Source organism: Antedon mediterranea, chromosome 3 (genome assembly GCF_964355755.1).
Source record: "Antedon mediterranea chromosome 3, ecAntMedi1.1, whole genome shotgun sequence".
Lineage (NCBI taxonomy): Eukaryota > Metazoa > Echinodermata > Crinoidea > Comatulida > Antedonidae > Antedon > Antedon mediterranea.
In genome coordinates, this window is record NC_092672.1 from 35264880 (window position 1) to 35278687 (window position 13808).

A 13808-nucleotide genomic window follows, 5' to 3' on the forward strand; every position below is an offset into this window, starting at 1 on the left:
ATTTGTTTCCATAATTCATAAAACAATACCGGATAAAGGGCAACAGAGTGACCAAAACGTTATTAATTTAGTTAGTATTTAATTTCACACTTATTACATATGAAAGATGATAAAAAAGTATGTAAAAGAATAGGCAGAGAGAGTTCCCAAATGCTTATAAAATTAAAAATTAGTAAAATATTGAAATATATTGGAACAGTGATCCTGTAATGTATGGTATGTAAAGCTCTGTTTACACTATCATACTAGTGTGCCCAAATATGGTAATGCTATACCCAAATATGGTAACGATTTGATATCATCTTGTCCATATATGAGCACCACACATTTTGTTTGTCACATAAAGTTTGATATTGTAGACAGAGCATTAGATTAATTTTTAACCACTTTAAGGAATTCATTTCGTAGCGTATCTATAATATTTATCAACTGTTGCCTAAGGAGTATAACATTGATTTTAACAAGTAGCTGCTTATTAATTATTAACTTAGCAAAGAATTATAACCTGTTGTGTTCCATGCATAATTTAACCTTTTATTGTAAATCATTATTAATTAAAACAAATATTTTTTGAATTTTACAATAAAATTTAATTGTAATAAAATTAGAGTACCAACATTTCAGAACTTATTGTTATTAGAAATTATGTAATTTTATAATAAACATTAAATAATTTTTAAAATTGTCTTTATTAATAATTTTCTTAGTCATAAAATTTATATTATTAATGTAGCTATGGTATGTGTGTGTCTGTATCTGTAAATGTAGAAGTATAGAGATATATTATCTTTTTCACGTTGCAGTAAAGTTTATGTCCACACCACAAAAAAACGCTGGTGTTTGCCGCTCCATTTCGGAGTTTTTGAAGGGATATTATAATTCACTTTACTATATCTTTAAATTGTAATGTTGTGGTATTGACCAGTTGTGAGGTTCCTGTTGGGTCAAGTTGTGAGGTTCTTGTTGGGCCCCATTGTGAGGTCCTTTTTTGGTCCAGTTGTGAAGTTCTTGTTGGGTCCAGTTGTGAGGTCCTTTTTGGGTCCAGTTGTGAAGTTCTTGTTGGGTCCAGTTGTGAGGTCCTTTTTGGGTCCAGTTGTGAAGTTCTTGTTGGCCAAGTTGTCGGTTCTGGTGTTTGCCCATGATGAGGTCCTGTGGTATCCAGTAGTCAAGATTGTGTATGTACATTTGTGTGTATTGAAATAATATTTTTAGAGGGGAATCCCCTTCTGCTTTGACCTTTGTACATCAAGGACAATTTAAATGTAATATAAAACACAATATTTATGTGTAATTTACATATATATGTTGCATGTGTGTGTGTGTTCATATTAACTTCTTAGCTGTGTATTTATTGTACATATTCATTTAAATCAGTCTATCAGGGTTTAGTACGTATGTTTATTTTAAAATGTGAGAATAAATTGTAATAGTAGTTTTGTTATAAATTTGTAATTGTTTTATTTATTGCATTTATATATTGTATCTTGCTGAGGATGTTATTGGCTTTATCCTAATAATTGAATTATACAACAGCTACATGGGGCCAAGGATGGCTAATGAGTCCTCTGGGTCTTGAGTAACTTTTTGATTTGTGACCATCCTACTTCAGGATAGAATCCACCTCAAATTTATACCAATATATAACATTTAATAATTTCGTGCTGCAAAATATGACCATATTATTTAGGCAGGACCATTTCGTATTTTTATTTATAATTTACATGCAGAAATATATTATATAATATTATAATAATATGCACAATCATTTTTATAGTAAATCTATGGACTTTTCTGATAATTTAAATTACTTGTACAGCGCCCTCTCTTCTGATCGAACGATCGGTCGCCGATTGATTTTATTTTGTGAATGGAAAACCGATTCATCCGTGACCACTGAGCAGTTGTGTAAGTGTAAATTAAAGTTGTTTTTCATTTTATAAGCCTACTAAATCTTGACATTTGTATATATACTTCGATTTCAATTGTTAATAGTTGACTTACTGTACAGAATCGCTGTCATCTGCAAATCAGGCTAGGCTTGTCATTTGCCATAAATCTCTAGCTAGCCTAGCTAGGCCTAGTAGGCAGGCATCATGGCAACAAACGGCGGCACACACCAACCACCGAGCAAGCATGTTGTCATGTGGGAACCGTCCTCTGTGGACAAGACCAAGATGGGACAATTCCGCCTCCGTATTAATCAAAGATACGGACTTAATCTTGGTAAGTTGCATAGTCTTCTACTGTTTTTACTTGTTTCATGTCGATGATGCAAAAGCAACTGCAGTTTCATCTTTCTCAGACTCGGTCTGGGTGGGAGGAAGGAAGAAGGGAGTAGGGACCCCTATTTCTGTGTGTGGGGGAAGTGCTGGTGGTAATTCCCTGTGTTTTTTTCAACGGAGGACATTTTTAGGTTTAATTAAGTTTAAGTAAAAATAAAGTTAGCTGTGTTTGATTTCTCCTGTCATACGTGTATTTTTTTTAGTGAATTCATTTTAAATTAATAACTGGTTTTTAATAATAATATACAAATAATAGTATTTATCATTTTGTTTATCAATTAATTTTTTTTTTAATTTGCTTGTTAATGTTAGTTATCAATTCAGATACAGGAGGACCTCTTCAGGACCTAAAAAGTATCCCCTTAATATAGGTTGTCCATTGTGTAAAAACATAACCCCTTATTTCACATCAATTCAAATCAAAGTGTCCCCTTAGTAGAAAAATGTCCCCTTAGTAGAAAAATGTTCCCTGAATAGTTCCAAAGGATAGGCTCCATTGATGGCAACCTACATACCTTAACAGGTATATACCCTCAGATTTCACAAATAATTATTTATGATACCAGCAACTATTAACCAGCTACTGTTTACTCAATCCTAAACAACAAGACTTTCACATAAAATACAAATATACAAATATGAATTGCTATTTTTAAACGTTAATTTGTTCAATTCACAATAACATATGTATTCCATTAACAGATTATTCAATTTCTATTTAACCCACGTTGTAATAGGAATAAATGAGCTATAGATAAAGTTTGAAGTTTTAAAATATAAAGTTTTTTTTATGATTAAAAACCACATCATACTATTGACAATCTAATATATTAAATATAGTTTATATAAATTCAATTTTGTAGGCATTTAATTTGATTATGACAATTGAATCCATTTCTCCAGAAACACTATTAAGTATTTACCTAAACATTTTTTTGGTGTTTTAATTATTTAACGTTTATCATTTGTACAATTAATGCTATTGATGATGTGGCAATGCTTATCAACCATATAGAATATTACAAATGAATGGAAAAATTCTATAGTGGCATTAGCCAATCAGAGTGCTCCTTTTGAGACACACCTTTGACAAGCCTCCTGTCATGGTTCACTGATTTCAAAACACTTGTTGCTAGATCTGTGTCATCATTTTTGTGCATGCTGGTATAAACGGAATGAATAAGAGGATTTAGATACCAACAAAGTAATTGTTGAATAATTTAAATTATACAGTACACAAATAATTGAATAATATTCATAGCTTTCAAAAGGTCACACAAATATATTTTCTACTTTTGAACAATAGTTTTTATATGAATGGAGCAACAATTGTTGGAAATATTTTTTGTTATTTGGTATAATGATGATTAAAATGATGATTATAAATTACATTTTCTTGTGTAGCATGTTATGATGACTTGTACAAATGGTCGGTCAAGAATTATTCTGCATTTTGGAAAGAATGCTGGGAATTTGTTGGTATCAAATGTTCTAAAACCTATGACCAAGTAAGTTTTAAAATTCACATTTGGTAGAAGTTCTTGTCTTCTGTCTAATCTCATAATAATAGGGTACTATAATATATCATGTATATTTGTGAATAAACGTTCATTATTATTTAATAAAGGAAAAACTATGTGTTTATCAGTATACATATCTAAATGCATAATATAATGCGTATTAAATGAAGTGTTTAAATTTGATTTCTTAAGGTTGTTGACGTGACCAAAGGTATCGCTGAAGTGCCGACATGGTTTGAGGGATCGCTATTGAACTTTGCCGAGAACCTCTTGCGATATGATGATGACCGTGTTGCTATCTATGCCACAGGTAGTTTTGTGTTTTATTGAATCTTAGAGAAAACATGTATTTAAAAAAGCCTTTAAAATTCACTTATTAATGTATGTGTATGTTTGTCTTGAAGTGAACATTTTTAGGCCTAAGAAAGGAAAATGTTTTTTGTATTGTCATTTTAAAATAAAGAAGTAAATAAGATAATTTTGATGTATTTACAAAAAAACTAAGTTTGTAATCTTTTAAGGTGAGGGTCAAGATTCTGTGGAGAAAACAACTTTCAAAGAGCTACGAGCAAACGTAACAAAGTATGCTGCAGCAATGCGAAAGATGGGTGTAAAGAAGGGCGATAGAGTAGTTGGTAAGAGACAGGTTATTGATTAAGAGACAGGTTATTGATTATTGAATAAGAGACAGGTTATTGATTATTGATTAAGGAACAGGTTATTGATTAAGAGACAGATTATTGATTAAGAGAAAAGTTATTGATTATTGATTAAGACGCAGGTTATTGATTATTGAATAAGAGACAAATTATTAAGAGACATGTTATTGATTAAGAGACAGGTTATTGAATAAGAGACAGGTTATTGATTATTGATTAAGAGACAGGTTATTGATTATTGAATAAGAGACAGGTTATTGATTAAGAGACAGGTTATTGATTAAGACTAGAGACAGATTTCTGATTTTTAATGCTAAAAATCTATACTACCAATGTCATAGGTGAGGGAATTCTTTATGTTCAGTAGTTTATATTGCTTCAAAGGTTGGAAAAACATCTTCAAATTTGCCAGCCATAGCTCAAATGGAATATCATTTTCTGCATTATTATAGAAATATGCAACAAATGTGTATATCCAAGAAGTAATGTTAAAACACAACTATTTGCATATCAGCAATACACATATGGTAACAGTATGTGCTATTTTATTGATTTTTTCTTAGGTTACATATCTAACTGTCCTGCAGCTGTGGAAGCTATGCTAGCTGCGGCCAGTATAGGAGCTGTGTGGAGCTCAACATCGCCTGATTTTGGGGTTTCTGTGAGTATCAACAAAATTACTACTAATACCTCACATTATATAACCAGATGGTTTTAGTTCATGCTTTTCACCATTCATGATTTTACCAACATATAACATACATACATAAATGTCTGTGTGAAATTATCTTTATTTACACTGAAAAAAATAATTTTTCAGAATTTCATGTCATTTTAATGTCACACAATAGTTGTTCAATTTGACCAAAAATTGGATCAAAACAAAAAATATTTACCTGAAAAAATAATTTTTCAGAATTTCATGTTATTTTAATGTCACACAATAATTGTTCAATTTGACCAAAAATTGGATCAAAACAAAAAATATTTACCTGAAAAAACTGTAATTTAAAGCAAAAAATAGTCAAGTTGTCTGTCAGACAATTGGTTTTTGGTTGAATTTAACTGTTTATTTTTTCTTTTTATAATGAAAACATTTTTATTCTACGGAAGTGATTACCTTTCTTAAAACTACAAACGGCCTATTCAAAGTTTGATTTTTTTAATCTTAATTTTTTCATGTTGTTTGGGGACAATACATCTTTAAATTATATTGTTTTTAAGCACACATTTTCAGCATACATTAATAAATCTGTTATCTCTAATTAGACACTTTATTGTATTTATATACTCATAACGATATTAAATCAAGCAATTTTATTCTGTTAGGGTGTTTTAAGTAGATTTAGTCAAATTCAACCAAAGTTAATCTTCTCCGTCAATGCTGTGGTGTACAACGGTAAAACACACAATCATTTTGACAAGTTGAAGAATGTTGTACAAGAACTAAACAACATTGAAAAGGTCGTAATCATACCGTTTGTGGGTAAAGAAGAGGACATTCAAATGCCCAATATTAAAAACAGGTTTGTTGAGCTTTAGATATTGTTATTTTGTTTTTAACGCCTGTCTATGTACACTATCAAACTAGTTTCACAAAAAAAGTATAATGTGCCCAAATATGGTAGTGATATACCCAAATATGGTAGGGGCTGAAGGTGTGGTGTTGTGGCTTTGTGGTTATGATGCTTGGCTACCAATCCAAGAGTCCTGGGTTCAAGTCCTAATTCAAGATTTTTTCTAATGATAAATTACAACTCAACTACCAAAAACTTGTAATAAGACTTTGTTTATGTAGAGCATCTTGTATATATGTTTGTCTTGTGAACAGGATTGCCACCTTTAAGAAGGATAGTGAAGGAATTCACTTATGGTTATTTTTGGCAATTTGCCTAATATAAGAAAAGCAACATTTAGAAAATTATTTTTTTTTTTTAAAAACATTGTATTTAAATTTCAATCATTACCAATTATGTCTATTTTATTGCAGTGTTCTTCTCTCTGAGTTCCTGAAATCTGGGTGTCGGACTGACGGTACCTACCCACCTCTCACCTTTGAGCAGCTTCCATTTAATCACCCACTTTACATTATGTATTCTTCTGGTACCACTGGTGAACCCAAGTGTATGGTACATTCTGCTGGTGTAAGTATATAAAATAGATTTTACCTAATACAGTAGTATTGTGTTGTGAAAACTCCTTACTACTTTAAGCTCTATCTACACTATCAAACTTAATGTGATGTGCCCATATATGTATATGATGATGTCATATCACTACCATATTTGAGCATATCACTACCATATTTGGGCACATTTTTTGTCAAATTAGTTTCATAGTGTAGACAGAGCTTTAGGACATGATGACCAAATTGTAGATTGACTCCCTAGCAAAGTGTTGATATTTTGTAAATGCAGTGTATCTTATATAACTATTCCTTTCAGGGTACATTACTCCAGCATCTTAAGGAGCATGTTCTACATGGCAATATGACAAGAGATGATAACATTATGTATTTTACAACAGTAAGTTAACCACGTTAATTTAATTCTTTTAAAAACTGGTCATATCAAGTGTACACTGTATAATAATGATAACAATGTTAGTCTTGTATATAGTCTAATGCAATGTTTCTAAGCACTTTAATGACCCATAAAATATCAAAAGATAGCCAAAAAAAACCCCAAAAAAACAGAGAAACGATTTACAGCATTCAGTTCTCCAGAACTTTGAAGCTCCCCTATGAGAGTTCACCGGAACAGTATTCACAGGAGCTTGAGTGAAAAAGGTGTCTGTCTATCCTATCCTACCAAAAAAGTAAAGAAAAGCAGAGGAACCATTTATACCACTCTGTTCTCCAGCACTTTGAAGCTTCCATTTAAGAGCTCACCTGAACAGTATTTATAGAGGAGCTTGAGTAAAAACAATTACGTAGTCTGTCCTCTTCTTAAGTTTGGTTTTCTTTGTACTCTTTTTTTTAGACTGGTTGGATGATGTGGAATTGGCTTGTTAGCAGCCTCGCTGTCGGAGCTAGTATCGCCCTATATGATGGCTCACCTCTCATACCAAATGCTAATGTTCTCTGGGATTTTATTGATGACATTGGGTAGGTAATAATATGTCTTTAACCCCTGTCTGTACAGTGATAGTTGTATGTTTGTAAGATGGTGAACTGACATGGTTGGTAGCCTTGTTATTGGGTCAAGCATTGACCTTTCTCTCCTAAAGCTGTGTTTACATTATCAATGTGGAAAAAAAAATGTAATGAGCCCATATATGGACGTGATGATGTCATATCACTACCATTTTTTAGCATATTACTACCATATTTGGGCATATCACACTTTTTTGTTATAGAAACTGCATCTGCTTCATGGTTTCTGTTGATATATATTTCAGTATGGGAAAAGTAAAATAAATCTTTTTATGGTGTCCTCTCCAAAATATTATATTTGTTTTTTTTCCTTTCTGTATTATTACACCATTTTTTGGTTGTTTTTTTTTTCAGAGTCTCAATTTTTGGAACAGGAGCTAAATGGTTGTCAGTTTTACGCGACAAAGAAGTTTATCCGGCCGAAACGCACAGTTTGAAAACTTTGCACACAATCCTGTCCACAGGTTCACCTCTGAACCCAGTTTGTTATGACTATGTTTATGAGCACGTCAAAAAGAACCTCCTGCTGGGCTCTATAACAGGTATGTTCACTCAATCAAGGCAATTATACAACAGGAGATCAAAGGGTTTATCTGTGGCTGCGACATGATCAGCTCTATGCCCATTACTGTACATGTACTGTATGTTGTGTTAGTGTTACGAGTTCTTATCTTGGCAAGGCGAGCTCAGTGTCCTGTTGTTAGATTGCCTTGATTCAATAATGTATTCCCTGGGATGAATTTCAAGTAAGATCTTACCTTTTTCTTAAGCCCTGTCTACACTATCAAACTTTATTTGTCAAAAAAATGTGATGTGCCCCATATATGGACATGATGATGTCATATCACTACCATATGTGGGTATATCACTACCATATTTGGACACATCACACTTTTTTTGTCAAACTAGTGTAGACAGAGCTTTAGACTTTTACCATGCCTAAAGTTAATATGAATGAACTTCCTAATGTGGCATATTTATTATAACCTCACAGATGAAATCCATTGTTAGTACCTTGTAAAATTATTGTGACTGTTTTTGGTTGAGTATTATTATACAACTAGTTCTTTAAGATGCTATTATTTTTGTATACAGGTGGTACTGATATAATCTCTTGTTTTGCTGGTCAGAACTGGACAGTACCGGTGGTACGAGGTGAGGTCCAGTGCAGGAACCTTGGCATGGCCATTGAAAGCTGGAATGAACATGGTACCAAATTTATCATTTTGTGTCTCACTTTTATTCTTCCTTATTATATTATAAATGTTGTGTTACAAAATGCTAATATCTTTTATTATTTGTTGAACAGTGTTATGTAGTATAAAGCTCTGTCTAAAATATCAAACTATTTTGACAAAAAAAGTGATAGTGTAGACAGAGCTTAAGAAAGTTTGTGTTTTACAGGTCAGCCTATATTTGATGAAAGTGGTGAATTGGTATGTACCAAGCCGTTCCCCTCGCAGCCTACATGCTTCTGGAACGACGAAGACTGTATCAAATATCAGAAAGCTTACTTTACTAAATTTCCAGGTAACCGAGTTTTGACCATTTGGAACAAATATTCAAAAATGTTAATATTCTAATTTAAACCACCCAGAATGGCAGTGATAAATAATAAAAATATATAATAATAATTTGTTAATGTTTTATTCAGGTGTTTGGGCACATGGAGATTTCTGTACTATCAATTCACAAACTGGTGGAATCATAATGCAAGGGAGAAGGTAATATGAGATGACTATCGCCTTCCTTCCCACAATGCACCTTTCATTTTCTTCCTTCTTTTTTTCTATTTCTCCTCTTCTGCTTGCTTGTCCATTTTTCACAATTTATGGCCAACTATCCATCATAAATTTCTGTATAAATTCATTCATTTAATTTTGTATTGTTATTTTTTTCTGGTAGTGATAGAATACTAAATCCAAATGGTGTAAGATTTGGTAAAATGAGATAACTACGCCCCTTCCTTCCCACAATGCACCCTTTTTGCATCCTTCCTTTTATCTATTTCTTCTTTTCTTTTTACTTGCCTATTTCTTTTATAGTTTATGCCTAACTATTCATCATAATAGATGTTCTCTGTATAAATTATTTTTATTCTGTTTTTTTTTGGTAGTGATGGAACACTAAATCCAAATGGTGTGAGATTTGGTAGTTCAGATATTTACTCTATTAGTAAGTGTAAAACAGTTTATCCTAAAAGTAATTTATGCAAATCTTATTCCCACAAGTAGTTGATGCTTGAGGTACTGATAAATATTTAAATAGCGCCCGCAATATTCGTAACTATTTTGTACTGCATCCTATGTGTTTGTCACTCTATTGGCAATAGGCCCACCATAAATAAGACGGAAAAGTCTCAAATACAAAGTTTTACCCTCATTATTTGTAGAGTTTTTACATGTCTCAGAAATTATATCTCAAGTTAAGTCTTTGATATTTAATCATGAGTTAATCATATGCTACTGGCTAACTTTTGAGAGGCCTAAACAAATTTACTTTTCAGTTGAGCCGATGATAGAGATAGAGGACAGTCTTTGTGTTCCGCAGTACAACAGTCAACGAGAAGAAAGAGTTGTCTTGTTTCTAAAGATGTCAAAGGATTGTCCGTTTGATGACCATATTGTTAAAGCTGTTAAGACTAAAATCAGACAAGGGTTGTCTGCTCGCCATATTCCCACCAAAATACTGCCCACTCAGGATATTCCTGTAAGTTTTTCATAAAAAATTGAATTGAAAAATTGTTGATTTTAAAGCAATTTTTTACCTTCCTACAGCGTACATTTTTTAGTGTCTTTGAAATGCATTTAAGAGTCTTCAATTCTCCCATTTTACACTAATAAGGTTCTGTGCTGTATGATGCGTTCAGACACAAAATGATAGGGTTAGGGTAACACCATCAGTGTGAACAGGGTGTTAGTGATGCGCAGCAAATTTTACCTTCATTTAAGAGTCAGCATTTATAATGCATTTATACACAAAATGTTAGCGCCGACGTACACTAAAATGCTGTAACACTATCATAGTGAACAGGGTGTTAGTGATGCGCAGCAATGCTGTAACACCATCAGTGTGAACAGAGTGTTAGTGATGCGCAGCAATGCTGTAACACCATCAGAGTGAACAGGGTGTTAGTGATGCGCAGCAATGCTGTAACACTATCAGAGTGAACAGGGTGTTAGTGATGCGCAGCAATGCTGTAACACCATCAGAGTGAACAGAGTGTTAGTGATGCGCAGCAATGCTGTAACACCATCAGTGTGAACAGAGTGTTAGTGATGCGCAGCAATGCTGTAACACCATCAGTGTGAACAGGGTGTTAGTGATGCGCAGCAATGCTGTAACACCATCAGTGTGAACAGGGTGTTAGTGATGCGCAGCAATGCTGTAACACCATCAGTGTGAACAGGGTGTTAGTGATGCGCAGCAATGCTGTAACACCATCAGTGTGAACAGGGTGTTAGTGATGCGCAGCAATGCTGTAACACCATCAGTGTGAACAGGGTGTTAGTGATGCGCAGCAATGCTGTAACACCATCAGTGTGAACAGGGTGTTAGTGATGCGCAGCAATGCTGTAACACCATCAGTGTGAACAGGGTGTTAGTGATGCGCAGCAATGCTGTAACACCATCAGTGTGAACAGGGTGTTAGTGATGCGCAGCAATGCTGTAACACCATCAGTGTGAACAGGGTGTTAGTGATGCGCAGCAATGCTGTAACACCATCAGTGTGAACAGGGTGTTAGTGATGCGCAGCAATGCTGTAACACCATCAGTGTGAACAGGGTGTTAGTGATGCGCAGCAATGCTGTAACACCATCAGTGTGAACAGGGTGTTAGTGATGCGCAGCAATGCTGTAACACCATCAGTGTGAACAGGGTGTTAGTGATGCGCAGCAATGCTGTAACACCATCAGTGTGAACAGGGTGTTAGTGATGCGCAGCAATGCTGTAACACCATCAGTGTGAACAGGGTGTTAGTGATGCGCAGCAATGCTGTAACACCATCAGTGTGAACAGGGTGTTAGTGATGCGCAGCAATGCTGTAACACCATCAGTGTGAACAGGGTGTTAGTGATGCGCAGCAATGCTGTAACACCATCAGTGTGAACAGGGTGTTAGTGATGCGCAGCAATGCTGTAACACCATCAGTGTGAACAGGGTGTTAGTGATGCGCAGCAATGCTGTAACACCATCAGTGTGAACAGGGTGTTAGTGATGCGCAGCAATGCTGTAACACCATCAGAGTGAACAGGGTGTTAGTGATGCGCAGCAATGCTGTAACACCATCAGTGTGAACAGGGTGTTAGTGATGCGCAGCAATGCTGTAACACCATCAGTGTGAACAGGGTGTTAGTGATGCGCAGCAATGCTGTAACACCATCAGTGTGAACAGGGTGTTAGTGATGCGCAGCAAACTAAATGAATGACTCTGTCTTTGTTTCAGTATACATTAAGTGGAAAGAAGGTTGAAGTTGCCGTAAAGAAGATTATAGCTGGCGAGTCGATTGAAAGTCGGGGAGCTTTCAAAAATCCAGAATCGCTCGATTTGTTTGAAAACATTTTAGAACTCCAGGACTTCTGATAAGTATAGAATAATTTGGAATTATTCAACAATAAAATAAAAACAAAAAAACTTTTAAGCAGAAATTTTAACTTTAAAAAATTCAATTTGATCTTTGATATGAAATTATGATAAACATTTAATTACAAATTTGACCTTTGACGTAGAATAATAAAATTATAAATTTAAACAAGAATCATTCAATTAGAAATTTGACCTTCGACCTTGGCAAGACAATATAAATAATTAAGGGAATTTCCCTTTTAAATTATGTCTTTCATTTAATATTGGACATGAATATTGATAATGCTGAATTTTAGCTTATAATAATTTGTTTCAACATAAATACATTTTTTATCCTAGTGTGACGAAGTGCCTTTAATTGTTTCAATTTTTAATTAATAACTTTCATTTAATTAACGGAGGTGTCTCAGGCACTGCCTTTGCAGCTGTATTTTACACCCATTCTGTGGATCGGTTGATGTATACTTCTTGTACACATTTGGTTGCCACTAGGACAAAACACAAGAACGTTAGTGTAACGCAAGGAGTTTGACCAATCACAACCAATTATGGATTATTTTAACTGCTGTCTGTCCTCGCATTGTGTCCCTATTGGGAACGAAGCATAAAATATGTTACATTTAAAATAACATTAATTTTCGATAGCAAGTGTAACTATTTCAGTTTTTCAAATACAGTAACTGCTGTACTAATGATGCCTACAACTCAATCCAAGATGTTTTGATTTTGTTGTTTATTTACATGTTACATCATATTGATGACATTTTATTAAAAGCCTTTAACTCAGCTATGCTTTTTGTGTAAGCAATAAGTTTTACTATTAATTGTAGGAAATAATTTGTTTTAAGTAATATTTGTTTTATGTGTTTATAGTCATTTAATATATTTAGAGAAAATGAAGAAAGAAAATCCACGTCTTAACCACCTAGAAACACTAGCGAGCTTTCTTTTACGTGACACGCACAGCCGGTTACAAAGCTATCGAGTCAGTCAATCTGTGTATGTTCATATGTTTTTAACATGCTCAGAATGACTGTTCGACTCAACAGCTGTGTAATCTAATAATAATGAAATATGTGTAATGATAAAGATGGGAAAATCTTGAAAGGAAGATAAATTGCTTAAATTGATATGCAAATTTCTTTTAAACATATTTAATAGTGGCATAGTTTATTATATTTTTATTTTGTGATATTTTTATTATTATTTGTTTTTATTTATTGAATTCTTGAATATAGATTGTTTCTACATTTGGGTTTTCAATTAAATAAGTTTTAACATTTTAAAATTTATCAAATGTTATTAAATGTTTTCAAAAACATTATTATTTAATCATAGTAGCATTATTATATAACAGTACTGTGTGGTTATTTTGTGGGAAAATTAATTTAATTAATGTTATATTTTAGGATAGTTATGGTTATTTTTTTAGACAAAACCTCTATAATTAAACTAAAAATACAAATATTTAATAAATCTTAACAATGGTTTCATTGTTTTATGTATGTATTAAATTTTTTTATTGAATTATCCTTTAATAATAATACAGAATTCTAGAGCGCCCTTCACCATCAAAGTTGCTCAAGGCACTTTTGAATGTTTGGA

The 13808-nt window shown here is 33.2% G+C and overlaps 1 protein-coding gene across 1 annotated transcript; it reads left to right on the forward strand.

The window, feature by feature from the left end:
- The first annotated feature begins 1873 nt into the window (after positions 1–1873).
- LOC140043917 (acetoacetyl-CoA synthetase-like) lies at positions 1874–13576 on the forward strand. Its single transcript, XM_072088405.1, has 17 exons — positions 1874–1905; positions 2009–2223; positions 3687–3790; positions 3995–4112; positions 4324–4437; positions 5025–5122; positions 5791–5987; positions 6452–6605; positions 6906–6986; positions 7443–7567; positions 7970–8157; positions 8711–8824; positions 9020–9145; positions 9270–9339; positions 9732–9790; positions 10122–10324; positions 12063–13576. Exons 2-17 carry the CDS (start codon positions 2094–2096, stop codon positions 12198–12200), a joined length of 2019 nt encoding a protein of 672 aa, XP_071944506.1. The 5' UTR covers positions 1874–1905; positions 2009–2093; the 3' UTR covers positions 12201–13576.
- Positions 13577–13808: the final 232 nt, after the last annotated feature.

Bases quoted from the DNA above. Each gene is read 5' to 3' on its own strand.
- LOC140043917 (XM_072088405.1), top strand. From the start codon at position 2,094: ATGGCAACAAACGGCGGCACACACCAACCACCGAGCAAGCATGTTGTC. The intron at 6,606-6,905 runs GTAAGTATATAA...TATTCCTTTCAG, and splicing joins GTATGGTACATTCTGCTGGT to GGTACATTACTCCAGCATCT. The intron at 10,325-12,062 runs GTAAGTTTTTCA...TCTTTGTTTCAG, and splicing joins TGCCCACTCAGGATATTCCT to TATACATTAAGTGGAAAGAA.